The sequence below is a fragment of the Pocillopora damicornis genome, chromosome 2 (genome assembly GCF_964200805.1).
Source record: "Pocillopora damicornis chromosome 2, jaPocDami1.2, whole genome shotgun sequence".
NCBI classification, from domain to species: Eukaryota; Metazoa; Cnidaria; class Anthozoa; order Scleractinia; family Pocilloporidae; genus Pocillopora; species Pocillopora damicornis.
In genome coordinates, this window is record NC_142671.1 from 24,014,686 (window position 1) to 24,042,456 (window position 27,771).

The 27,771-nt window shown below is 40.5% G+C and overlaps 3 protein-coding genes and 1 pseudogene across 6 annotated transcripts in view; 1 reads left to right on the top strand and 3 right to left on the bottom strand.

The window, feature by feature from the left end:
• Nucleotides 1–17,122, top strand: part of LOC113669353 (uncharacterized) — a 34,504-nt gene extending 17,382 nt beyond the window's left edge. For 3 of the 4 annotated variants that reach the window (XR_016184066.1, XR_016184070.1, XM_089197761.1), the window contains one exon: nt 15,079–17,122. Coding sequence is in view for 1 of the 4 variants with exons in the window: in XM_089197761.1 (XP_089053887.1) it covers nt 15,079–15,111 (33 nt within the window). In the remaining 3 variants the exon portion in view is untranslated. The remainder of the gene's footprint in view (nt 1–15,078) is intronic. The other variant, XR_016184067.1, reaches the window with a different exon arrangement.
• On the bottom strand, nt 1,304–7,134 carry LOC149050407 (uncharacterized). Its single transcript, XM_089197762.1, has one exon. The coding sequence runs from the start codon at nt 4,318–4,320 to the stop codon at nt 4,000–4,002; it is 321 nt and encodes a 106-aa protein (XP_089053888.1). The 5' UTR covers nt 4,321–7,134; the 3' UTR covers nt 1,304–3,999.
• Nucleotides 17,123–19,045: 1,923 nt separating the features above from the next.
• The window catches only part of LOC149050408 (uncharacterized), a 10,569-nt pseudogene continuing 1,843 nt past the window's right edge, over nt 19,046–27,771 (bottom strand).
• LOC149050409 (uncharacterized) overlaps nt 21,027–27,771 on the bottom strand; it is a 7,507-nt gene continuing 762 nt past the window's right edge. The window contains exons 1-2 of the mRNA XM_089197754.1: nt 21,299–27,771; nt 21,027–21,111 (exon numbers count right to left, since the gene is read on the bottom strand). The exon at nt 21,299–27,771 is cut by the window's right edge and continues 762 nt beyond it. Coding sequence (XP_089053880.1) covers nt 21,667–27,771 — 6,105 coding nt within the window. The 3' untranslated portion in view covers nt 21,027–21,111; nt 21,299–21,666. The remainder of the gene's footprint in view (nt 21,112–21,298) is intronic.

Genomic DNA, 27,771 nt, shown 5'->3' on the forward strand with positions numbered 1-27,771 from the left:
TTAGGTAATTTTTGGCTTTATTTATTTGCCTCACGATTGTCTAACTGATAGCCAAATTGCCACCACCCATGAAAGGTATACTCAGTGCCTTAACAGCACCTTCAGCACATGATGAATGTATTGAATTTTAGACTAAAAAATCATAATTGAAATTTGAAGCTCATCTGTTGGGAGTTGTCAAAGAAGTTCACATTGTTTGCACAAAATGCTTTCAAGTTTGAATCCCATTTTGTCAACAGTAAAAATTATAAACTTCTGATAAAAACGCCTCAGTTCATTCAGTAATCTTAAGTCTCAACCATAACACCTTTGTTGTTCCATTTTTCCTACTCTGTGATTTTGAGGAAACTTTTCCCTGTCCATTTCTTGAGGTGTGGAGACCATGACAATGCATTATTGTATTAGTAATATTAATAGAATTACCCTTATAAAGTTATGAAGATCGTCATTGCTATCAAAAGCTAATGGCAATGGTTGCCAATCAAGCAATTTATTTCCAACTACAAGGAGTTATTTGAAATTTACAGTAGTTATAGATAAACATTTTCTTGACTCACAAGTTAAAATGTTAGATACAACTATCTTGGTAACTTTTTGCCTCGAATTTGTGGGTGAGGGAATAGTTTTCATTCTGGAAATGAGTTCCAGTGGTATATAAAGGTCATACTTAACTAAGGCTCTTTGAATGATGGAAAAAGTGGTTTTCAGTTATAACGGTAAATTCTGCTGCCTGGAAAACATTGGTCAAAAATATATCCCTAGCATCCTGCTGTTTGATTATACATCTTCCTAAGGGATGCATAATGGATGCATTATATCATGTGGTTGAGTCGTCTTTGGTTATTTTCCCCAAGATATGATCTTCTCTGCTTCAATCCAGCCACTTCTTTCTTGTAGTATGGAACCTGTTTAGATTCTGTTTTAATTGGACTGTGCACAGTTCATTCTGACTGGTTTCTACAATTGGACTTTTCCTTAGTTTGCTCTCAGCTTTGTAACTGGCATTATAATCTTGATTGAAGCAAAAACAATATATATAATACTTGTGTGATAAAACTATTGTTTGAGTATTATCATTGCACGATATCCATTTACCAATTTTTCAAGTGTCTGTGAGTGCATGAAAAAACATTTTCTGCTCTCCCCAAAGTTTGTTAATGTGTTAAAAACCTAAGTTTTACCTTTGGTTTTGCCTATTCACCTTTGCACAAATTTGGCACCTCAAAGTACAAATTAAATCACAAAAATAAGCATCTCTTGCTTTTGCAACATATAATAACTAAGTTGACGAAAATCTATCAATTCAATCTACACTTGTTGTGTAGCACTAACCAATTTCAAGAAAAATGACAATGAACAAAGGTTAATTATAAAAGAGAAATATAGGTGCAAAGCTTTATCCATTGCGAAAAAAGTCATTTAAAAAAAAAAGGAAAGTAAGAATAAGCGTTAAAGAAAACTAAGTCTACTACAGTACATTAATAATAAAAACTGGCTTATGTATTAGGGAGCTAGGTTACCATGTTGTAGCAGCTTGAGCTTTTTTTTTAGTAGGAAGTGCTCAACCTAACCTCTCTGCTAAAAAGACAATGGTGCACAGTGTTTTTAAGATCTCTCAAGAGCTTTATTGGAAAGATGATCTTGATAAGTATTTTTTATGTGTAGGATTTGTACTTGAGTACAACTGGTAAATCTTAATTTCTAGGGTGGTGTGTGTACTCTAAAGCACAAACACTCAAGACAAAACAGGCGATACAGCCACTCTGTAGGCATTTCTAAGGTATTATCTGCATCTCTTGATGCCACTGACAAGTAGAAAACAAGCAAGATTGCAGAACCGAAAATAAAGGCTGGGCACAAATGATTATCCAATCTTATTTCAAGGTTCTTCTTTTGAATAGGATTCCATGTCCTGGATATGAAACTAAAAGAGAAACAACATAGTTGAAAACCAGTTTAGTCGTGGTTAAGATGGGAACAGAGGTACTTGGAAATGCTGACACATTGTTAGGGGATTCCTGCAATCTAGCTTGAACAATTACATTATCCAGGTAGTGGTAACGAGACAACTGCTGAGTTGACATCTATATTAGTTTGTTTTCTGGGGGTTTGATTCAAGGTTGGCCAATGTATAGTAAGGTTTATTGATATTGCATTGGAGGAACTTTTCTGAAGGGCTGCCTGACCGTAATATCCTCAAGGGTTGGAATCTTTGTCGTTAAGATTACCAGTATCCTGAATGAGAGTATATGCTATAACTTCTCTTTCTCTTCAGGGATACATTTTATGTCTGTGAGCTCTACAAGGCATTTGCCTGTCTTTGGCAGTTCTGTTTTGGATAGATTTGTCTACAGGGTAACCACAGCTTTGTCCAAAGAGATTATGGAGAATTCTACTTCTTCTTCTTCTGTTGTGTCTTGTGGAGCACTCTGTCTCAAGTACCTTGTGACTGTCTTCGGATCTGTCCAATGACATTCATATCTAGTGATCCTGGAACTTCTCATTTCTGCTGTTTAGATCAGTAGTGTCTCTAACGACTAAAATTTCTCTCATCAGTACAATGATCCCCAAAACTACAATAATCACCTTGAAGTGTTCAACATGAGGGATGTCTTATTTATTTGCTACTTTTTAAAGTTAGCCTTTGCAGTGCTTTCAGTAAGTTTTGAAGTAGCAGGCTGAGGAAAAGATGTAGGCAGCTGGGGAAACAAGCACCGAAGGTGTGAGCCTCTAGGGGGTATGGGGGCATGCTCCCCCATAAAATTTTGAAATTCAGGCACTCGGAAATGGCATTTCCAGCGTTTTCCAACAGGTGTTTTCCCCTCAAATGCCGATGTAAATTAGGCAATAAAACACTATTAGTTATAGTCATTTAAACAGAATATACATTTTTATTATTAGTAGCAGCGGGTCCTGTCATTATCAGAATTACTGAGAAGTGCAACCCTGGAGACAAATATCTGCTAAAAAACTGTTTAGCTTGCCAAGTTACTGTACAATGCCGTTGAACTCAGCACTGCTTCATCCAGAATGGGCTTTATAAATGAAATATGAGCAAAATATTTTGTACTTTATAACATACATAACATCTAGTGATTCTGATATAACAAAATTGAACATTTCCACTGTATGTTTTTGGCATGTTGTTCTTCAAGAGAAAAAGCATCAAACAGAAAAACAAACTGCAGGTGAGAAGATAAATTCTTTTTTAATGCAACATCACTCAACACTAACTTGCCATAAGAACAAACGGGTGAAATTGTCCCCAATAAAGAACCAAAGTTTTTGAAAGAAGGGTTTAAGGAGCTGCGTCCAATATTATGTTGAACAGCTAAATCTCTTGAAGACAAATTAGTTAGCACTAAGCTTCAAAAGCTCTCAGTAGATTATGTATGAACTGCAGGAGTTTTTAAAACAATCTATTCATCATCGCTGTCTTCGAGACTTGCTTCTTTCCTCTGCTTCAGAAGTGGCATCTATGGGTGGAAGCTTTAAATAGGCTACTGCCTGCTCAACTTCTTGGTCTATGATATTGTCAATGTTCTTCACTAAAGCAGCAGCCACCTCCCACGCTCTCATCACGTCCAGTCTCTCTGTGTCCACTTGTACAGAGGCATCTGCAGTAGTTGTAAGCTGCACTGGCAGTTTATCTCTGGCGGAAATTTTGGCCAAGTGTCGTGGGGGTTTGGCGAGCCACTACTTAGCCACCTCATGAATCAAGGACTGGCTTTGACTTACATCAGGGCCATTGATTGCAACATGCATCAAAGCTTCCAGCATGTCATTTTTCAGGGTTGAGTGGAGACAGGTTTTTAGCCTTTCAATACAAGATGCCCCTCACTCAGGCCAGGCATTGCTAACTGGCAGTGACAGACATACCTCTGCCAGTTCTAAAAGGCAAGGGCAAAGATGCTGATAAGTCAACTGCATGTTGAGCATATGCTCCAGTAACCACTCGGTTGGTGTTTTACATTTGCAAGGTGTCTTGGCTATATTTGGTCATGCTATCTCTGGAGAGAGCTGGCTATATAGACCTAAAAGATTGTACGTGAACTTTGCCCACTCACATAAGAGCTCATCTTTCTTTGAATCCTTATCCTCCTGATCTTGATAGAAGAAGTCTCTTAGCAATCCAACATCTGCCACACCATACTGCTTATAGCCAGCTTTGCTTCTCTTGGGAACAGCAGTTGGGTCAAAGACCTTGAAGGTGGTGAGGACCTTTAGGTTTCCATCAAATCGATTCTGAATGTCCTCTTTTAAGGCATCTACATATTTAGTTGTTAAACTGTTAAGCTGCTCCTCCATGTAGGGTGTCATGCTTGGTAGGTCACATCTTTGAAGTCTACCATTCTCTGACAAATCGTCCTTCAATCTTGCCAAGTGTTTACGCTGATGACCAACATCATTGAGACGATCAACTGTGTACTCAATCACTGGAGCAATGGATGCCAGACAAATTTCTCCTTCTTGAAAAGTTTTGCTTAAGTGACTAAGAATTGGAAGCACTTGCAGTAAGTATGCTGTGCCAAGGAATTTTAAACTGCATGTTTGCTGTAAAGAAAGACCACAACTAAAGGAGAATTTTCTCTACTTCCTTGATGTAGGAAATCCTGTCATTGGCATCACCACAGGCCAAAGCCAAGTGATGACAAATGCAGTGTATTTTTATTAAAGCCTTGTTTTCGGCTTGCAATCTTGCGCCAACACCATTTCTTTTCCTTGTCATAACTGAAGCTCCATCTGAGGAAAACTTGAAAGCTTCTTTTTATCAATCCCAGCATCCTCTAGTTGTGCAACAATAGCGTTTGTTAGTGCTTCAGCATCAGCTGAGCTTAAATTCCCCAACAGATTGCTTGCTGCTAGGAAAGCAGTATTTGCTTTGCCAGTTTCAGGATGGACGAATTGAACAAATGTGACAAGCTGCTCTTTGTTAGACACATCAAAAACTTCATCTGTCAGAAGTCAAAGCATTTGGCTTTTGATATATCATGTACCAACTGTGCTTTCAAAATGTTACCAATGAGAAGAAAAATCTCTCTGATTGAACCAGCTGAACAGTGTTTGAAATACTTGATATCTTCAAGACTTACTTGCTCTTGTTGGAGATTTCCTCTTTGGCAATCCATTTCATAGTAAGCAACGTTTTGTAGTAAACTTCATCTTTAGCATCTTCAATTTTTCTCACTTCTTCTTCAAAAGTTGACACTCTCCTGAGAAGTTTTGCTGTAATGGCTGCTGCATGTTGTTGTGAATTGGCATGATCTTCGACCGCTTTCCATTTAAATCTAATTGCTGGCTCGAGGTTATACTTGCTGTTGTTTTGGTTTTCTGATGTGCTATGTCTTCTGCACAACAAACAAAACATTCCCTGTCCCTCCTGGTATATCAGCCAGTTCATACCTGTATTACTGGAGTAAGTTAGATCATCGTCCATTATCCATTGATGTTGAAAACGATCAATGGATTGTTCATTCAGCCGGGTGACCCAGTCTGGGGGCCTTGTAAGGCAATTGTTCTAGTTTCTTGCAGATAGCACACTGATGAAGCGTTTTCTTCAAATGGCTTCCATGATCTGTCTTGTCACATGATGTCGTCTAGGTGACTGAATAGGGTAACTCGCTGTGATGTCCAGTGGAGCATTCCCCAGTCTGCCTTTGCACTTCAGAATGTTACCTTCTTTCCTGAACAAACCAAGTTGTTGCTTTAGATTCTCAAAATTCTTTTCGTGCTTCATAGGCTCCTGTAGTTTACGAATCCATTGGCTCCTTGCTTCACTGATCTCTTCTACCGTCAGGGTTGGTTTTGCGTTTTGCGGCTCTCTTCTCCGGGTTCTTGCTGCCTTTAAATCTCTGATAAACTTTAGGCTGAGAGCAGTTCCTCTGAATAGTTTTGTTGCATTGCTGGACTGTTTGCAGTCAATTGCTTCAGTCAACTTTATGGTCCTGATATGCGTAGGCGGTTCCAGTTTCCAATTATTCCTTCAATCTTCTGGACTGTATGTTTTCTCTTTTTGGGCAAGAGCATTTACTCCTTTGCATCTTTCTCCATTTTCCACTTCGTTTTGTAGAAGTTGCAACATTTAGGAGAGGTTCCATTTGCTATCTTCACTTTTACGGCCCACTAAAAGGCGGATATCTTTGGGAACTTTGGTCATAAGCACAGGCACCAAAAGACTTCTGTAGATTTCTTTAAGCACATCTAATTCTTATAGGCCTCTTACTTGGGCTTCTATCTTGTCGTAGGTTCCTCATAGCTTTGGAACATCAGGTGTGTTTCCTAAAGGCATCAGCTTTAGAAGGCTGTCCAAATGGCTACTGATGATTACTTGTTTGTTTCCGAATCACTTTGTCAGGAGCTCAATTGCCATGGTGTAGATTTCGCTCATTAGAGGTAGACCAGTGATTGTTGTGACTGTGGACCCACCTAGAAGACTCTTAAATAGTTGAATTTGTTGATTTTGTGCAATTCTGAGTTCTCGTGAACAGCGCCCCAAAAGCTATCCCAAAATGTTAACCACTGGCCTGGATCACCAAGGAAACTCTTCAGTGTGAGTCAAGTAAGTTTCGCGTATTTGTTTACGCTGGTTGCATTTGTTGCTGTTGGGTTTTGGCAATGCTGAACCACTTCCACTTTCTTCTTTATCTTTCTGAGACAACACTCTATTTCAACTACGTTCTCCAGCACTTGTTTGCTAAAATCTCTGGCCTCTTCAATTTCTTCTTCAATTCCTTTCTTGCCTTTAAGTGCATCCAAGATTTTGGCATCTAAAGCACAAATCGTTTCCAGTCAATCTTTAAGGGATATCTTCAAATGTTTCAACTTGTTCTCTTGAGAAGGGTTGAACTCCTTGATAATCTCTTTTGCCTTGCCCGTAAGTTTCTGGGTGTAGACATGATGCCCTTGGCATGATTTCTTCTTTTGTGTCAAATCTGGCTTGAAGGACCATGCAATAATTTTAATTGGCTTGATTCTTTCTGTTACAGTAAGGCTCAATTCTATTCCTAAAAAAGGCTCTAAACTGCGAGATTCTTTTAGACACAGTGTTCGCGTTCAACTCCTGTGTGACTGTAAAAATTCTTACCGCGTTATGTTAATGTCAGTCATTCAACAATACTTATCTAAAAATGTTTGCTCTATTGTCTCTTCATTGTTCATTGCTTAGTAGGCTCAATAGGCTCGGTTTTCTTGACAAAATATACAGAAAGTCAAGCAATGTCTGAAGTCCTAAACATGAAAGAAACCTATGAAAAATCTCTTGGTCTACTAGATTGAATCTTGTGCACTCATGATTGGTCACTGATGTGGATTGGAAAGTACTCCAAACAAATGCATTTGTTGCAGTGCTGGCAGTCCATTCTGCAAAATGTTGTCTTCTTAGGTTGAGACAATGTTTGCATCCCCCTTTACTGAGAGCAATGGACCAGTGCCCAGCCTTGGATTGTCCCAAACTAGCTGTTCTCCTTTGGTGGCTGAATTCACCAATAAGATTTTGGGCGAGTTTGATGCAAAATGCCAGCTGTGTTCTGGAAAAATGGTTAATTGCTTTTTTCTCCAAAATGAAAGAGTTCATAATTCTCACATCCAAACAAAACCAGAGTAGGTAGCACCACCACTTTCTAAACATGTTACCAGTGGCTTAATAACCGTGAAGCCGATTGTGCAGATCAGCTCCTCCCATACTCCTGTGGCTTTTCACTTCACCTTTGAATTATTGTTCCGTCACATTCTTTACAGTTCACTGTCTCGTTTCCAATTGGATTACTTTGGGTGTTGATGAAATGGACTGCTTTTTATCTTTCCAAGCCATAGCAACCATGTAGTTTTTTGGGCAAAAAAGGGGCTTCTCCTCACCTTAAGCCCTTGACATTGGGATTGTTTGTGGCTAGTTCCTTTGGGAAATCTTTTATGCCAAGCCAAATGTACCAATATTCAATATTTATAAAGTAATTCAATTTAATACCTTTTTTTGCTATTTGCTTACTTCTATTCAACTTAATCCTCAATTTTCATTCAATTCAATTTGCAATCATTCAATTTAATCTACTAAAAGTCATTCAATCTGAACACTGCTACTTATTCAATTCAATCCCTCAGTATTTGTTCAATTCTCGTTTTCAATATTTTTTAGTTTGGTCACTGATATCTAGTCAATTTATTCCACTACATTTTATTCAGTTGGAACAACATACATTCATTCAATTCAATCAGCTCATATTTGTTCAATGTTTGCCCTCGTTCATTTAATCTTGGGGACTGGGACAAGTAAAAACAAACGCATGGTACTGGGTAACACTCTTCCTGCAAAAAAGATGGGGGAATTGGAAGACATGATCGATGTTTGTGATGATTTAGGAATCAAGAGTTTCCATCTATTTTACTACATATTCTATGCAATGGAGCAAACTGTAGTTTTGGGTGTTTGAAAACATACATAATACATAATTTATTTGAATAAGGTCATGCAAAGGGCAGCCTTTGCTGATGTGGACCTCCTAACTACATGCTAAAATATTTGAAAAAACAGATCCTAATAGCATCATTTTAAAAGTTTCAATATCAAGTTTTCAATATCAAAAGAAATCAAGGTAAATATTTACCCATTGGTTCTAGGTGTCCATAACACTGTCTAGCGATAGAAAATCTTAACAATTATATCTGTTACGTCATCAAATTATAATGCGCAAAGAAATTAGAATTTTGCGCAATACACTCCCCGCCGGCAATTACAGACTGTTTAAAGTTTTCGGTAAAAATCATTTCAGAATTACACATAATAGTTCAGAGTTATTATTGCCAAAATGTTTTGAGATAGTTCATTTGTGTTCTGATGCAGGTAGGATAGTTATCAGCTTGTTAACTGGTCGTTCGATAGTTGTAAAGCCTTTCCCTTTGTATTCGGTCACTTTTTCGCCAGGCTTGGGATTTTTATATTCGACGAGGGCTCGTCTGACCTTCCCGTCTTCCCCTTTGTAAACTTTTGATATTTTCCCAAGTTTCCATTGTCCTCTTTTCGCGTTAGAATCTTGGATAAGAACAATGTCATCAATTTCAAGGTTTCTCTGGGCTGTGTGCCATTTTTGTTGGACTAATAAGCTTGGAAAGTAGTCTCGAGTCCATTTCCGCCAAAATGAGTCAGTTAGTTGTTGTACAAGTTCAAAGCGCTGTTTGATGTTGGACGGCTCTTTGAAAGGTCCACTTGGTACTCTTGATGTTGCTCTACCAAGGAGGAGGTCATTGGGACAAAGATAGGTATCATCTGTTGATGTAGGATGTCGGCCGATTGGTCGTTCATTTACAAGATTTGCCGCTTCGTAACAAATGGTTTGTAACTCGGAGAAGGTTAGAATGCTTTCACCAATAGCTAATGTGATTGCTTTTTTCACGGATTTAATAAGTGCTTCCGATACACCGTTTTGCCAGGGGGCATCTGCTGATGAGAACTTCCATTCAAATCCTTCCATTACTCCGAACTCTAATAGCTGTTTCTTATCTAAGTCGTTGATGACTTTCTTTAGCTCGGCTCTTGCTGCTACTAATTGGCTGCCATTGTCAGAATACAATTTGGAAGGGTATCCTCTGATCGATACAAATCTTCTTAGTACCATTAGGAATTTGTCAGTACTGTAATCAGGAGCTATGTCGATATGGACAGCTCTGGTTCCCATGCAGTTGAACAGTACTCCATATCCCTTTCCAAATGTTCTTTTCTTGACTTCGTCTTTAATCTTGAAGGGTCCGAAATAATCAATCGCAGTGGAATTCCACGGGGGTGCGGGTTTCAGCCTCTCTATTGGGAGTTTTCCCATAATTTGTTCTTCTGGTTTTCTTTCAAGCTTTCTACAGATAATGCAGTTGTATTTGATGGATTTGGTTAGTTTCAACAACTTCGTGATCCAAAATCTTGATCTCACCTTGCTGGCCGTCGCGAGGAACCCGAGATGGCCTCTTCTGTGAATATGCTCAGCATAGAGGCGTGAGAGGCGATGTTGATATGGCAGAAGTATTACCTCGGTTTTGTTATAACTCATCTCGATCCATCTCTCACCGCGGCCACCTACGACGTATATGCCATCATCACGTCTCCTTGGACAAAGTCGTTTGTATTTCCCTTTATCTATGTCACGTTGCATTGATTTTTGAGCTTCATGAATCCAAAATGTTTCTGCTTTCGAGATATCATCTGGAGTGAGCGGTCTTGAGGCATTTTTAAATGTCATCTTGTGTGTCTTATTATACATTGCTAGAATTCGAGCGGTCGTATGGATAAGCTTATTGTAGGTTGAGAACCTATCAATGTTTATTCGTTTTGCGAGTGAATCGTTTACAGCTTCATCTGGTTTGGTATGTGTGATTACGTTTGCATGCCGTTGTGTATAAGTACGTGTGATTGGCCATGCAGATTCAGGCAGCTTTAGGAAATCCGGTCCTTTTTGCCACAAAGTGTACATGCCAATTTCATTTGACTTCTTTCCGCGGGTAAGCCAGTCGGCGATGTTATTTTTGCTCTCTGTCCAATACCAGTTTTCGGGATCTGTGTTTTCTTGGATTTCTCCCACCCGAACGGCTGCGAATGTGTTGTAACCATAGTTCTTCTTCTGGATCATGGCGTGGATAATCTGCGAGTCTACAATATAGATGATTCTTTCAAACTTGTATCTACAGTGGGATGTTATAGTTGTTTTCAATCTGCTGCTTAGTACAGCTCTGCAAAGTTCGATACGATCGACGGATATTTTCTTTACAGGTGTTAAGCGGTTTTTAGATATGATGAGATGACTATCAAATTCTCCTGTTGTCAGTTTCCATCTAGCATATGCGCATGCGCCATACGCGTTTGTCGACCCGTCAGAGAAAATGATGAGGATAGGATTTCCTACGGTATTAGGAGCTTTCATGCATCTTCTTATTTTCACTTCATTCATTCCTGGCAGATCATCGAAGAAAATCATCCAGTCTTTCGTGTGATCTGATGGTATAGGATCATCCCAGTCGAGGGTGAGGTCACTTATCCATAGTTGTCTCATGAGGATCTTAGCTTTGACAGTAACTGGTCCTGCTAGTCCGAGTGGATCGTATATGCTGTTCACTTGTGACAGGATCTTCCTTTTTGTCAAAGCGTCACAAGCGATGGGCTTGGGATTCTTCTTCTTCATTTTGCCTTGTAAATTTAGCTTGACCTTGAAGCAAAGTTCATCCTGGTTAGTATTCCATTCGACACCAAGGACCTTTTCCGTCGCTGTGTTGGGTGTAACTGGTAGGATTGATTGAACATGGCTTGCGTTATAGGAATACATCCACTCTTTAATCTGAAATCCTCCTGTGATCAGAACTTTCTCCATGTCTGAGGCAAGTTTTTTGGCGTCTTTCAGCGTAGGAACACTTTCAATAAGGTCATCCATGTAGGTGTTATTGATTATTACGTTTGCTGCCTCAGGGTATTGTTGTTTGAGTCGCTCTGCTGTCTTGCGTAATGCCAGTGTCGCTATGGTCCCAGAGGGGCGATCTCCAAAGGAAACCCTTTGTATGATGTATGTATTGGGATGTTGACTTGTATTGAAGTCACGCCATAGGAAGCGATGAGTATGGTGATCAATTTCCTGAGTTCTGACAGTATGATACATCTTCTTTACGTCTCCGATGATGGCAATTTCATTTTCTCTGAATCGTATCAGGATTCCTAGTAATTCGTTCAGTAAGTCTGGACCCTTGGCCCAATACTCATTTAGGACGTGTCCCATATAATTCGCACTACTGTTGAAGACGATTCTCACGGGGGTCGATTTTGAGTCAGGTTTCAGGACTTCGTGGTGAGAAATGTAGTGGATTGGTCCTTTATAGCTTTGTAACTCATCCTGGGAGAGTTTTCTTGCTACACCTCTAGCAATCATATCTTCTATTTGCTTTTGATAGACGTCAGCGTGAGCTTTATTTTTCATGAGTCGCCTTTCAGTTGACATGAGCATGCTGAATGCTACGCGCTTGTTGTCAGGAAGTTCATAAGGGTCTCTGATCCATGGATATCCGGCAATCCATATCTTATTTTCTTCGTCGTATTTCAAATTCTTGTCGATTAGTGCTAATTCCTTCTCCTCTTTGATGCTGTAGTTTTTACTTCCGACTGAACATTTGCCACATTTGCAGCCTCCACAGCGCGGATTGCAATTGATCCCGAGATTCTCGATGTTGTAGAAATCTTCGATTCTTACTGCTCGTACATGATGAGCTCTGATGTTTCTAAGAGGTTGCTCTTCATTCATATTCTTGATTGAAGAATGTGTCCCGCCAAGGCATCTACCGAAACGGTTCTTTAGGAGTAGGAGGTGGTCGACGTTCTTCTCCTTCTGAGGATGATAGTTGGCGTATTCATAGCCTATTAAAACATCGACGGTACCAGTGGGTCGAACAAGATCTTCTTTTGGTATGTTATTGAAGTGTTTTGCAATCCCGTCCATCTTAACGTTCTGGATATCTGAAGTGATTTTGTCTATCCCGTACACGTCAAAGTAAATCCGATTGCCTTTTAGGTCAAATAGAGGAAGTTTGTACTTGTATGAAATCAGGGCTTCATTCTCTCCTCCAACCTTAACCAGAGATAGCTGAACTTTGGTTCCTCTCAGTTTCTCTGCCTCTGCTTTTGCATTTGTAATAAAGGAAAGGGATGCTCCATTATCCCACAAGACATTAACCCAACCTTTTGGACTTCGTATTTTCTGTACCTGAAGTAAACAGGTGTCAACGTCAGTGCTGTCGCATACACTTGCCGTGCCAGAAACTGAAGGTGGCGTTTCTTCTTGTTTGGGCGAGGGCTCTTCTTTCTTCTCTTGATGCAGTGTACTGTGATGTGTTCTTTTGCAATTATTGACATTGCAGATTCGTTTGCTTCGACATTGTTGCGAGCGATGTCCGCGTCTCAAACACGACCAGCAAGCACCCTTCTCCTTGACAATCTTCTCCTTTTCCTCAATCGGTTTGGAGAGGTATACTCGACACTCGCTTGTCCAGTGGTTACCATTTTCGTGAATTAGGCATTGCCTGTTTTGTTTGTTATTTCGTTGTTGTTCAACTGGATTGTCATCTTTCCTGTCAGTATGATTCACGGAACCCTTAATTTTTTCACTGCTCAGGCGTAACTCTGCGTTCTGGTATTCAAGAGCTCTCTTCAGGTTCAGGAGAAATCTCAATAGACTTGGAAACTTATCAGTTTTATCAATGGTGCTCGTGTCGCTGCTGACTAATCTCGCCCATTCTTTCATTACGTCAGGGGGTAATCGTTTCTCAATGATGCTGATCGAGCTACTTGTAGTTATCTCTTTCTCCAATTTTAGGTTGCATAGATCGCGATAGCCTTCTTCAATGACATTGACGAATTGAATGAACTTTTTGTGCTCACCTTCCTTAATACATTTAACATTCTGAATGGAATTGATGATGGCATCAGCGACTTTTGCAGGATCGCCGTATTTGGAGTCTAGTCGCTCCCACATTGCTTGGATGTCGTCGTCTACGCTTTTTACATGAGCAAGGGGTTCCATTCCTAAGCAGGATCTTAGCGTATAAGGTGCGGTATTAATATTCAAATTGGGCATAACTTGTTTCTCGAAGTCTCGTTTGAATTGGGGGTAATCTCTTAACTCGCCATCAAATCTCGGCATTTTGATCTTCTCTAGGTGAATATTGTTAGGTTTCATGGCATCAGTGGTAAGCTTAAGGGTTGCTCCGTCATTGGATTTGATGAAGGTTTTGCTTTCATTTTCATCGACGCGGGTTTCCATTAATTCTGAAATTTCACTGTAGCGCTGTTGAACGTCAAAAATCCACCGCAATTCTCGTTCTGCGGAGTCTTTATCAATGAGCTTGATTAACTTTTCGTGTTTTTGTTTACAGTCGACAAAAGCCTCTTCAAGCTGACTTTGCAAGTTTTTCATGTGCGTCGTTGTAACCTTTTCGTTTTCCATCGTATGGGAAGCATTACCATATAAGGCATCAAAGACTGCGCGCGCAGTGTTCCTTCTGTTGAGAATGCATTCCTTTTCTTTGCTTGCGGATTCGTCGCGTTCTTTTTCTGCACGCGCTCTTGTTTCATTTTCTATGTATTCAAATTTTATATTTCTCGCGTCCGTGTAGAGGTTTTGTAGCTCTTCGAGCCAATTTTCTGCTGTGTTCATCTCGTCATCCTTCAGGAGCTCTATATAGGCGTTGTGTTTACCTTCTAATTCCTTCCATGCTTTGACGAGCTCAGCATAATCGTCTTCAATCACATCTGCTATTCTTCTGTCGCGGACAGATCTCAGCAGCTCATTCCTTTTCCTTGTGAAGATTGTTCTGGCATTCTTCCGGTCTGTTTTCACTTTTTCTGGATCCATTATCTTCGTGTTCACGTCTCAATGGATTTCGAATGTGACGGTGTGTTAGGACATTAATATACCAAAGGTTCCAAACCTCGATATTTTATTACAATAAATAACGGATGAATGTTATGACAAAATTCATGGATATGGATCGAAGATTCGAAATCTGTAAAGTAATGCGTTAACAAATTAGTTTCAGTTCATATCGATAATATCAAAAGAAATCAAGGTAAATATTTACCCATTGGTTCTAGGTGTCCATAACACTGTCTAGCGATAGAAAATCTTAACAATTATATCTGTTACGTCATCAAATTATAATGCGCAAAGAAATTAGAATTTTGCGCAATACAATACATAATACATAATTTATTTGAATAAGGTCATGCAAAGGGCAGCCTTTGCTGATGTGGACCTCCTAACTACATGCTAAAATATTTGAAAAAACAGATCCTAATAGCATCATTTTAAAAGTTTCTATAAAGTATAGAATATAGATCATCTAATAAATAATTATTGATAAATCAAATTTAAATATGAATCTAATAAATAAGTAATAAATTTAAAGAAATGATCACATTCAATAGTATATAAATTCTTCAGTTCTCCTATTTAAATTGTTGCCTTGTCCCTTTATGTAACTAATAGTTTCCATCACTCTTGATTTCTCTTTTAGAGCTAATCTAAAAGACTTCATATTTTCTGTATTTCTTATGTCTCTGTTCAGATTATTCCAGGTAACTGGACCTCTGAAGAATAAAGATTGTCTACCAAACTCTGAAGTTGTTGTATTCATTTCGATTAGTTTGCCTTTTGTAACAGAGTTTACTTAAATTGAACATATGAGATAATCTGTGACATCCATCAGAGTTTATGATTTGAAACATTTCTAAAGTAAGTATCTTTTATAGATATTGCTAGTGTTCTGCCAATGTACCTTCTTTATTACATCATGGTCTTCTAAAGAAGAAGGAGTCTGTGGATTAATCTCGCAGCTTTTACATGCAGTGCTTCAATGGGTTCAAAAGCAGAGGTTGAACAGTTTCCCCATACAGATATACAGTACTTTAAGTGTGGTATAATCAACTTGAAATAGATACTTTCCAATTCTTTAGTTGACAGATAGGATATTCTTTTAAGAGACTTAAGTTGTGCATTAAATGATTTAGTTAGCTCTTTGATATGTGGTTTCCAAGGCAGTTTATTGTCAATATATATTCCAAGTACTTTTACTTTATCTGTATACTCTAGAAATTTGTTCCCCCATTTGACAGGTTTCAATGGGCCAGTGAAGCTCTTTCTTGAGATTAGCATGACTTTGCATTTGCTTGGATGAATTTTGAGGCTGTTTATACTGCACCATTTGCTAATTTCTGAGAATATAATGTTAAGTAGAGTTACTACCTCATCTTCATTCTTTCCAATAGCGAATGCTGTGAGGTGGATTTCACCATTTGATATACTATCAGGCAAGTCATTTATGAAGGCCAGATCCTTTCCCATTTACTACAACAAATTGTTTTCGATCAACGAGGTAACTTTGAATCTAGTCCTTCAATTTTCCATGTTAACTGCAAGCATCCATCTTATAACTCAAAATTGAATGATCCACTGAGTCTAATGCTTTCCTAAAGTTGATAAGAACTGTACCAACCACATTCTCTCTGTCCAAAATTCTTTTCCACATCTCTGTAATATATAGCCATAGAGAGTTTGTGGAAAAACCTTTTCTGAAACCCCACTGATTTCTTTGTATTACTTTGTCTAGATGATCATCAATGCTATGCTATGGTATTTAGATGGTCGTCTCTCACATGTTTACTTTACAGTATGTCTATCTGGCAAGAATAATTAATGTTAAAATCCTTTCTCAGTCTTACCTGAACACAGATGATGGTGACAGTCTGCTGATGGGTACCTGTAAAGCACTGGTACCATACCAGTGGTCCAGAAGGAAAATTGTTTGTAAACTAGTTCACCACTAACTGAGTAACAGGGTTGGCACGGTCAGCGGGGTTTAAGGTTGCTGCAAATTATTTTATAAGATGTTTTTGTGTGAAAAAGGCAATTTTCTTTTAAAAATTATCAGAGCCATCCTTATTTTTGTTGATTCATGGCCAGAATAGTTATCCTGCAGGGTTACTGAAAATTGCTTTACACTCAGTGAAAAGTCAGGGTTTTTTTTTTTGTCCTGGTGGATGGCAACCCTGGAGTAAGCAATACTACAATGAGATGCAAATAATATGTGATGTTGGTTTTACATTGTTTAAATATGGATACTTTCATCTTCATATTATAAGAAATACTGATATTATACTAAGCAAACAAATGTTGGCTTATCACTATAATAGGACTCTAGAACACTGGCAGTTAGTACATGATTTGGTATAGATATGGTCAGTTTGTGTATCATAGTCTGTAGTAAACTGACATATCAGTTGCTTATAGGTTCTTTGTGGTAACAAGCATTTTGTTAATGCCTTTTGTTCTGAGGAAACTTCCAATAAATTAACATTGAAGTCACCTAGTATCACAGTAGATGTATCTTCATCAGGAGTGATTGTATCAAGGAGATGATTTATAGTTTCAATTAAGTTTGTTGGTTAGCTTTGCTTTTTGACCTATAGATGCCTACTATATGTAAGTTTGGAACTGGATCATTAAGTATACGTTCAGTTAGTTCTATATTGTTCTATATTGTTAAAGTTAGATCTGAATAGTGTAGTTGCTCAGTTTATATTGGATTTATTACACATAGCCATATATAACTACTTCTGACATTACTATTTGTGTTAAAGTCATTTCTAGAAAGTTTGAAACTAGCCAGTCAGCTGCTAGAACATTGTAGTAACGTGCAACATCATCAAAATGAAGAAGAAGAGATTGCACATTATGAAACAGTAGTTTCATTTTAGAAGACTGGTTGTATAAAAATGGTATGGACATTTCTTCTTGAACTTTTTGACTAATGGTTTTTTTTTCATTTAGGTTGATTATATGTAGCGTTGAACTAATTGTTACTCTACTTAAAGCAATGTAATGCATGTGCTCTGTGGTTGATGATGGTAAATCAAGTACTGCTTCATTAAGTGTATCACCTTGGCAATGATGGAAAGTCTTAGCTGCAGCTGGCTGTAAAGGATATTGTCTATGAAGTATCTGGCATTGATGTTACTTTGAAATCTTGAATTGTTTAGTTATCTCTAAAATTGGTTTCCAAGTTCTATCCACATTTATGGTAAATAAATGTGCAAATTCATTGTGAAGGTTTTGACCTATGCTAGCTTCTGGGAAAGATACCCAGGTGATACTTGGCCTAGTGGAGTCTTTAACTCTGTCGTCTATTTTCTCTATAACACACTCGGCACCATTTGTCATACCATCAGTTACACTGACATTTGTTTTCAAGTCATATATTGCTCCCACAGCAATTGAAACAGAATTATATAAGCCCATAGTTTTTGTGGGATCATCTGGAATTTTTCCTTTGACTTTGTTTTTTAGGTCATCAGACATATCTCCAACAATGATGTCAATACATTTAATTTGAGCTTTTTGAGTATGTGCAGCTTGATACATTACATTGTTGTGATCATTTACTTGTGGATTTTTTTGAGTATAGAGTGTTTAATTGATGGAATAATTTTTCTTTCCAGGGTTAATTTTTACAATTTGTTCTTTAAGCGCCATAATATCATTTTGGTTGTTTTCCTTCTCTAAATCTATTTAATAGTTCTGCAAAGTCTTGTCATCTTTTTACCTCATGATTTCAGTGAGTTCAACCAAGGTAAAATACTCACTCCAAATGTTGGTTGCTAAAGCACTATAAGAATCATTGGTATTTTCAAAGATCCATTTATCAAATACTGGTTTTAATTCGAATAAGTCTCCAACTGTTATCAAGCTGAGATTTCCAAATGGTGACTTGTTTGCCATTATTTCCTGTAGTAATAAGTTAAGGAAGTTGAACATTCCATTGCCTACCATTGCAATCTTATCAATTAATATAACTTAAAGTTTTCTTAACTGTGCTGGTATTGTATTAAGTGTGTCTGTGTCAAGTGTGCAATGTTGAAATCCCCTGTTGGTAGGTATTTTAAAAGCTGAGTGAAGTGTGTTTCCTTTAATGTTAAATGCTGCTTTGCCTGTGGGAGTAACTTTAAGTACTTTTGCTTCATCTGGATTTTCACCTGGGATGCTATTTTAGAACCTTGTGGGTACTTCATAGAGGGCACTACTTTTACCAATTACAGCGCCTCCACTTAAGAATAGTCTGAGTGGGTCATCATTAGTTTTAATAGAGTGTAAAACATAGTAAAAGAATTCTCTCTGTCTTTTGTCTAGTGAGCGAACAAGCTGTTGATAATCACTATCGTGTGGGTGATTTTGTAGAAGTTCTTCATTATCATTATTCCTCAGTAAAATATTCATATCCTGAAATAGATCATATTGACTGTGTTGTTTGTCGGTACCTGGATCGAAACATTCAAATAACTCAGTAGGTTTTGTTTTAGCTGCAATATCTTGTTCATTCATGTGTTGTGTATTGGGAGCCACTGGTGCATTGGTATTTGTTGTTGTCATTAAGGTATTCAGTGGTCTTGTCAAGAATATCAGAGTGGCACTTATTCTGCTCTCTGTTGCTTTTGATGATTTCTTCTACCTGTTTTTATCTTTCTTGGTATGTCTTACAGTTGTCTTTAAATCACAAGCTGACTCCTCCGCCTTGGGAATGACCCCTTGGAACATGTAAGAATCTATATAATCTTTCTTGTTCCTCACGCAAGAAGTCCAAAAGGAAATAAAATTTTGAAATTCATTTTGAACTTTGGTTTAGAAGTTCTCTATAATGGGTTAAATTCTTGGCTTATGCAAGAAAGGATGTACAAATACAGAAGCTTGAGTTGTTTGAGTTTATTCTTCTATCTGTTCTTGATGATTGACTAGCCCTCACTGCTCTATTTACTTCAATTCCTTTTGAGCTAAATAATGGTTAAAAATAAGATTGTTGACTTCAAGGTTGTTGAGGTCAGTGAGGTAAATCATAGCTAGGCCATGGAAAGAGAGGGATTCAAACACTGTATGGAAAACATCAATGAGAAAGGGAGGAAAATTATGGTTGTTGCAACTGATCATCATGTGGGCATTAGGGCTGACATGAAAAGAAATTTCCCTGAAGTTGATCATCAATTTGATGTGTGGCACCTCTCCAAGAGCATAACTGAAAAACTAAGAAAGAAAAAAAGAAGAAGAAAGAATATGCTGATCTCTCTCTCTGGTTCAGATCCATCTCAAACCATCTTTGGTGGTGTGCAAACACACGTGGGAGAGACAAGGAGATGTTGAGAGAGAAGTGGATATCCATTGTCTATCACACTGCCAATATCCACTCCTGGGATTCAGCTGACCTGTGTGAGGAATGTGGCCAACAATCAATCCCTCCGGCTATAGCAAGAATTAAAAGGTGGCTCCTCTGCTCATAATGCATTAAAGGAGGTTGTATTAGATAAAAGTCTGTTAAAGGATAATCAGCAACTAACACTATGTAGTCATACTGGCAATTTAGAGGTATATCATGGTGTGCAGACCAAATATGCACCCAAACGGCAGCACTTATTTTCTAATGGCATGGTTGCTCGAACTCAGTTGGCAACCCTGGACCATAATGCCAACACTGGTAGGCAACAAGCCACTGTATCCAGTGGTGCCAACTAAGGAGAACTTATTAACAATTGACAGCTTGATTTCTTTGGGTCTGAGGTCTTGCCCCAATTTCTTGCTCACGAAAACTGGTTGCAAAGTAGGGCCAATCTTATGGCTAAGATTGCGTAACCGCTTACGAACCGCATTAGCGGCCACTTGATCTTTAAAAGGAAGACTAATTCTTACTGTGCTACTATCATCATTGTTTCTTTCTGCTTTGTTCGCTGAGGAATTTAGAAAAAGAAACTTTTTGATAGCAGAATCAATAACACTCATTGGATAGTCAAGGCGACTAAATATAGAGTGCAACTTGGCACATTCTGTATTGAAAGCCTCTGTTGTAGACGACAAGGAATAGGCATGATGTATCATTGTCTGTAATAAAGAGTCTTTATAGCATTTATCCGTGTGACTTTGGAAATGTAGGAGCAATCCGGTGTTTGTTGGTTTTCTGTAAACTTGAGTTTCAAGTTTAGTTCCGTTCTTGACGATTTCAATGCCAATAAAAGGGATCTTGTTATCCACAGGAAGCTCCATCGTAAATGTTAGACTGGGGTGTAGGCCATTCAGGGTACTAAGAAACTCAGCAGCAACATCAACGCTAGGCATTCTACCCAGAGTATCATCGACGTACCTCTTGTACAACTGGGGCATCAAGCCCTCGCGTGTAAGCTTTTCTTCAAGATGACACATGAAGACATTGGCCATTAGAGGACCAAGGGGCAAGCCCATGGCCACACCATCTGTCTGTAGAGTTGACCATTAAACTGGAAAAGCGGATTGGTTGTGGCAATTTCGAGTAATCTAGCAAGCTGGTCCTGTTGCAGATTAAGGCCATAGGTTTTGTTGAACCAATCACCAGTGAAAGCTTTGTTGACTAAGATTTTGATAGTTGTAAGTGGTTTCGCTCAAGTTGGAAATGAAAGTCTCGTTCCCGGGTTGTTACACGCGCAATCGAAAACACCAAACCAATATGGACATACGATTCTTTCCTTTATTGTTCCTACGTACTCCTATTCTTGTGGCCTCAGGGCATTTATCGAATCAAAGCGGTCAACTGAAATAGTTACATTAAGAAATCACTTAAATATTTGTCTCTTTTACAGCTAAGGAATGATCATAAAACCAAGCGCACGTGATATTGAGAGAGAGACTTAAGCAGTGAAATCTAGCGAAACCTATAACTTCAGAATTACAAACCGACATAGCTTCACAGCCTTAAAGATAATTAGATTGCTGCTTACCAACGTTCGCGGGTCTTGATTTCTATCGAGATTTTCGCTCTAACTTGTCTTCTAGTTTTCACTAACAGATCTTGATCTCGCGGGATCTTCTGAAGAACTGAAACGCGAGCTATACGCTATGCCTATCTATACTGCGGTAATCCCAGCGGTAGCGTAAATCAAACCACAAAATATTTCGCGACGTATTTCGATCCTAACGGAAGCGGTTACATGGCTCCTCTAAATTAATACCTTAATTTACCCTAATCACTAACTTATTCGCAAACAGTAACAAAATCGTCTCATTGTTTATCTTGTCGATAGGCCAAAGGCCCTTGGTACTTGATAAATCTTTCTCTTATGGCTCTTCGGTGGGGATTCCCCGGTCTTCACTTATCTTGTGACATCAGTAGCACTAGCTTGTGGATTGGTCTTTCTAGCGTTGATAACGGCTGATTTCTTTTTCCGTCTGATGTCAGGTTCGGGCTGCCAACGTCTAGCATCACTTTCCGTACCAGTCCATCCTGGTCTGCTTGGGCCTCAATAACACGACACAGCTTCCACTGATTTCTTGGGGTGTCATTGTCCTTGACGATCACGACATCGTTGACTTGGAGGTTTTTCCTTGGTCGGGTCCACTTTTGTCTGGTTTGTAACGAAAGAAGGAATTCTTTCTTCCACCTAGACCAGAATTCGTTTGTTAAGTGTTGAACCCGTCGCCACCATTTTCTTGAGTACATATCCGCAGAGGTGAATTTTCCTGGTGGGGGCAAAACTACCTTTGTCTTCAAAGTCAGGAAGTGATTTGGCGTCAGTGGTTCTGCTGTATCTGATGTCGTTGTACCTTCCCCCGTTAGAGGTCGGCTGTTAACTACTGCCTCCGCTTCGCACATGAAGGTCCGTAGCGCTTCATCATTCATTTGATGGCCGTTTTTCTCTAGTAGGGCAGAGAGCACACTTCTCACAGTTCTTATTTGGCGCTCCCAAACTCCACCCATGTGACTGGCAGTGGGGACATTGAGTTTGACCTCAAACCAATCACAGCCCCTTTTTAGCATGTCTTGTTTTACTTGGTTTTGGTCCATTTCAGCAAGCGCTTCCTTCAGCTCTCTTCTTGCTCCAATAAAATTTGAGCCATTGTCGCTACGCATCTGACGCACGGGACCACGCCTGCATATGAAGCGGCGAAGGGCGTTGATGTAAGAATCTGTTTCCAAGGAGTTAGCAACTTCTAGGTGAATGGCTCTTGTTGCTAGGCATGTAAACAGTACTCCATATCTTTTGAGTTCCTTACGTCCTTCTTTCACGTACCAAGGTCCGAAGTAATCTACTGCGCAATATGTGAAAGGAGGGGTAGGTGTTAATCTGTCTGCCGGGAGATCTGCCATTTTCTGTTCTTGCACCTTCGCTCTAAGCCTTCTGCAAGCGACGCATTCATGGACCAGCCTGGAGACTACCGAGCCACCGCCTATGATCCAGTAGCCGGAGGAACGGATTTCGTTCAGTGTAATTCCCTTTCCTTGATGTAGGGCCCTTTCATGGTAGTGCCGGGCTAGGAGCTTGCTAACGTGTCCCTGTCCAGGCAGAACAATAGGGTGCCTTACATCTTGAGATATGCTAGCTTGCTTTATTCGTCCGCCGATTCTCACTAGGTTGTTGTGGTCTAGGAACGGGTCTAGACGGGAGAGGGGACTATCTCCTCTAGGTTTCGGAACCCTGGATCTTGAGTCATCTTCTTTATGGGTTTCGTAATCTGCAGTTATCTTCCTCAGTTTGCCTATCTCTTCTTTAAAGGCTTCTTTCTGCACGTTTCTTATGATTTCTTGTTCCGCTTCCTTTAGCTCATTAACGTCAACTGGATGATGCTCGTGTGTTCTAGATCTTGTTTTCGCTCCATCCACGCCTGCCTGCTTTCCGCGTGTTCTTTCTAGTAAGATCTTTCGGTATCTTAGGCACATAGCAACGGAGCGTTTTGCTCTAAACCAGCTTGAAAAGTATTCCAGCCGTTGATGGAGGGTTGCAAATTGCTCTTTGTTTGTCATGCAGGTTATGAAGGAAGACGCCTTCCTCACTTCTTTATCGTCGGCTTGCAGGAGTTCGGGTTCACTCTTGTCTAAGTTCTTCCAGCTATCGTGGTGATCCCAAAGGAAAGATGGTCCTTGTAGCCACCTCGAAGGCTGTAGGAGGTCTTTGGGGCTCAGTCCACGTGAAGCATCGTCAGCCGGGTTGTTCTTTCCGTCAACGTACTTCCATTGTTCAGGAACGGTGCGTTCTCTAATCTGCTGAACTCTGTTTGCAACGAAGGTGTGAAACCGACGTGCATCATTGTAGATGTATGCCTGAACAACTTTGCTATCAGTCCAGAACACTTCTTCGACTTTATCATATCTCAGCTCTCGGCTCAGCATATCGCTAACTCTAACGGATACCAGGGCGGCTGTCAGCTCAAGGCGTGGTATGGTTATCGGCTTCAGGGGAGTAACCCGTGCCTTACCCATAACTAGTGAGCAGTTCGTTCGGTTTCTTGTGTCCACCAGACGGAGATAAGAACACTGGCCGTATCCTTCTGTGCTCGCATCCGAGAAGTGGTGTAGCTCGACCTTCTTGAGGTCTTCCATTTCCTTTAATTTGAAACATCTTGGGACTTCCATTATCTCTAGAAGGGGAAGTTCATTTCGCCACATTTCCCACTGCATCCGTAGCTCCTCGGGTATGGTGTCATCCCAGCTTATGCTTTCCTTGCACAGTAGCTGTAATATTCTTTTTCCTCGAAGCAGGAATGGGGCGGCAAACCCAAGCGGGTCGTATATTGAGCTTACTGTTGATAGAATGCCACGCCTGGTCAGTGGTTTATCCTTGAGGGAAATACGGAACTTGAAAGCGTCGTTTACGATATTCCATTCTACGCCAAGAACACGTTCGGGCGGGAGTAAATCGCGGTTCAAATCAAGTTCCTTAATTTCCTTTGCGCGCGACTCAATAGGGGTAGACTCTACGACTTCTTTACTGTTAGACGTGAATTTGTGGAGTCTAAAACCGCCTCTCATGCACATCTCTGTGCTGTTCTCGATCAATTCAATGGCTTCTTGCACTGTAGGGACCGACTTAAGCCCGTCATCGACATAGAAATTCTCTTTAATAAAGGAGGCTGTTTCTATTCCAAACTCATCTACGCCGTCATCGGCGGCAGTTCTTAGGGCTAAATTAGCACAGCCCGGGGAGGAGGTAGCACCAAATAGATGTACCGTCATTCTATATTCCGTTGGCTCCTTTGAGGTGTCTCCTTGTTCCCACCAAAGAAAGCGGAGAAGGTCACGATGTTCTTCGTTGACGTGGACCTGGTGGAACATGCCTTCGATGTCACAAGCGAATGCCACAGGTTCTTGTCTGAAGCGGCACAAGACACCAACCAAGGAGTTCGTTAGATCAGGGCCTTGCAGGAGGTTGCGATTAAGGGAATGTCCCTGAAAGTCTGCTGAACAATCGAAAACGACTCGTAGCTTGTCGGGCTTCTTAGGGTGATACACTCCATGGTGAGGAATGTACCAAACTGTTTCATGCTGCTTGGGGGCCTTCTCTGCGTGGCCATCCTCTAGCGTCCTCTGCATGAATGTCACATAATCTTCCTTGTATTTCGAATCAATGGCAAATTTTCGACTTAACTGCTTTAGTCGTGCTTCAGCGCGTTTCTTATTGCATGGTAGTTGGACGCTCTCGTCGCGAAGTGGTAGAGGAATTTCATAGTGCCCATCATCTGCTTTATGAATACCATTGGAGGTGATGCTCATAAACTTCAGATCTTCCTGAGACATGGCTACGTTCCAGTCTAGGGGCTCGGAGAAGTCTTGCTCGAACATTTTCTTGATGACCGAAGGTGCCATTATCTCTTTACAGCTCGTCAGGGGGATGAACTTGCCAGTTGAGGCTTCGTTGCTTGCTATCTCTCGTGTAGCAATGCGATGGCATCCAGCTGTCATCTCAATTTCATTATCATGATCTCCCTGATTTCTGGCTCCTACCACTCCCCAGCCCAACGTTGTGCGTATAGCGTAGGGGGCATTTGACTTTCCAGGGACTATGGATTTTGGCTTTAAGGCCCGAACACAGTTGTTGCCAATCAATAAGCCGATGCCTAAGTGCTCTTCATATGGCGAGATCTCATCAGCAATTTTCTCTAAATGCTTGTACTTGCGGGCAGTTTCTGGGCGAGGAATTTGTCCACGCTGGCCTGGAATATGTGTTCGTGTGTACACCTTAGGGAGGGGTATGTCCACCTTGCCATCGAAACGTGAGACGACGAGACCATCAATTCTTCGTGTGTCAATTTTCTCTATGGCGTGCATGGTGCCCAGCTCTAGCTTAATGACGGGACCAGTCACTCCGAGTTCGTTTATTGCGTCATCGGTAACGAAACAGGTATCACTTTGATCGTCTAGCACGGCATAAGCCTTGACTCGGCGATTCGGGTCGTTCTTGTGATGAATCCATACCGGGAGGATCATGGAGGTTGTAGTGTCACTGCAGTTCACGCAGTTGTTCGTGGCTCTGACGGCTTCCTGGGTGCTTTCTTGTCCTTTCTCTACGGGTGGAAAGCGATGGAGGGCGGTTGCATGTGGTTTTTTACACACCTCGCACTGAATTTTCTGCTTGCATTGTCGAGCTGTGTGACCTTGACTAAGGCAGGAGAAGCATATTCCTCTTGACATGCAAATTTCTAGCCGTTCTTTGAACGGTGTTGCCAAGAAGTTTTTGCACGTGGCGAGACCGTGTTTTCCCTTGCACAGCACACATGAACTCGCTTCCGGGGGGTCCTTGCATAACGACTCACTGCCCGTGGTGTTTAACGAGATGCCATGTCTCTTCTTCTTAGCCCTTCTTTCGGGGCTTCGCTTCACGCTACCGCCGGGGGGGCTTTTATCCTTTTCCAATTCCTTCCTTGCTAAGTTCAAAGCATCGTGAGAGAAGACGGGATGGTTGGCGTCTAGGGATGCTTCTTGTGTAAACTCGACAAAGTTTGCGAAGGAGTATTCGCCGCATTTTGCCTCCAGTTTCTTCGCGCTTTCTCTCCACTTGTTACCGTAGAAAGTGGGCAGGCGAGCTGCGAGTTCTCGAATTGTGGAGTAACTCTCGAGTTCCTTTAAGTACTTTACGGATTTCATCGTTTCCTGTGTCATGATTAGAAAATCGCTAAATTCTTGCAGGTCTGCGCTGGTCACGCATGGCGTCCAATTTCTCAGTTTATCTCTGTATGCTTCGAAGATCCTAAAAGGGTCTCCGAAGCGTTCTTTCAGGGTTTTTCTTGCTCTCTTGTAAGCGTCTTCGGTTCTCAACCCTAGCAATCCACTGATCGTTTTTTGCGCTGCTCCACGCGTGTATTCGCCTAAATAGTAAAGCTTGTAGTTGGGGCGAACAACTTGATCTTCGATCAGTGCGTCGAAGGCGTTTTCCCATTTTGGGTACTCTAAGATGTTTCCGTCGAAAACTGGAGGCTTGGGGACCGGAACTGTCATCCTTCGCAGTAATTCGACTTGCGTTTTCTGTATTTCCGCATTTTCTTCCTGTATACGCCAAATTTGGGAATTGTAGTGCTGCTCTGATGATTCGGTTCTCCTCGAAGATTGATTAGTTTCTCGATGGACAAGGGGCGTGTCGACGCCAAGTCGCGAGGGTAAGTGAGGCGATGTTCCCGCGCTTGTATTTGCAAAATTTTCGCTTGTGCCTGGTGATTGTTTTGGCGTTCTGGCTACAATTGGGTCGTTAACCTTGATATATTTTCCTTCAATTTCCTCGCGGGCAATCTTTTCCGCTTGTGGCTGACCGACTGGCTTGGGGTCGGAAATTCCTTGTTTTTTGGTTTGCTCGAGTGAGTTTTCCGTGGCTTCTCGCAAAGCAATTGTATCGTTAAATTCCGATTCTTGCAGAATCCTTTGAATCGCTTCGGCCGCAGAAAGTTCTCCATGCAATTCTTCTCGCTCATCTAAGCGCTCGAGTTCCTTTTCTTGAAATTTTAATTCGTCACGCCGCTTTTCAATTTCCTGTTGCCTTTTAAGTGTGTCCAATTTTGCCTTAATCTTCGCGGTTTCAATTGCCGCTCGCCTTGAAGAAGTCATTGACGACGATGATTTTCTGGAGCGTAGTGATTTTTGAGAAATGAGCTCAGCTCTTTCCATTTCTTGATCTTGGATTCTTACCTTGATGTCCGCTAAACATTCTAGCGCCGCATTGTTTACGCCGAGAAACTCGTCATGTATTAATTGTTCCCTGTGCAGAAGTTCTAATCTGATCAAAAGGTCGGTCACGTTTTCCTGTGCGGCTTGAAAGGCGTTTAAGTCAGTTTCCAAGCTGTCCTTGAAAGTGTTCAATTTTATGAGGTCCGCTGGTTCCCTTAATGATTCATAAATTGTACCCACACGCGATCGGAGGTCCCTCATTGATCTTTCTCGTTTCTTTGTACCGATTTCCAAGTCGAATTCCAGACCCTTTTCGGTGCGGTT

Excerpts from the sequence above, each read along its gene's own strand:
- LOC149050407 (XM_089197762.1), bottom strand. The coding sequence starts at position 4,320 with ATGACACCCTACATGGAGGAGCAGCTTAACAGTTTAACAACTAAATAT.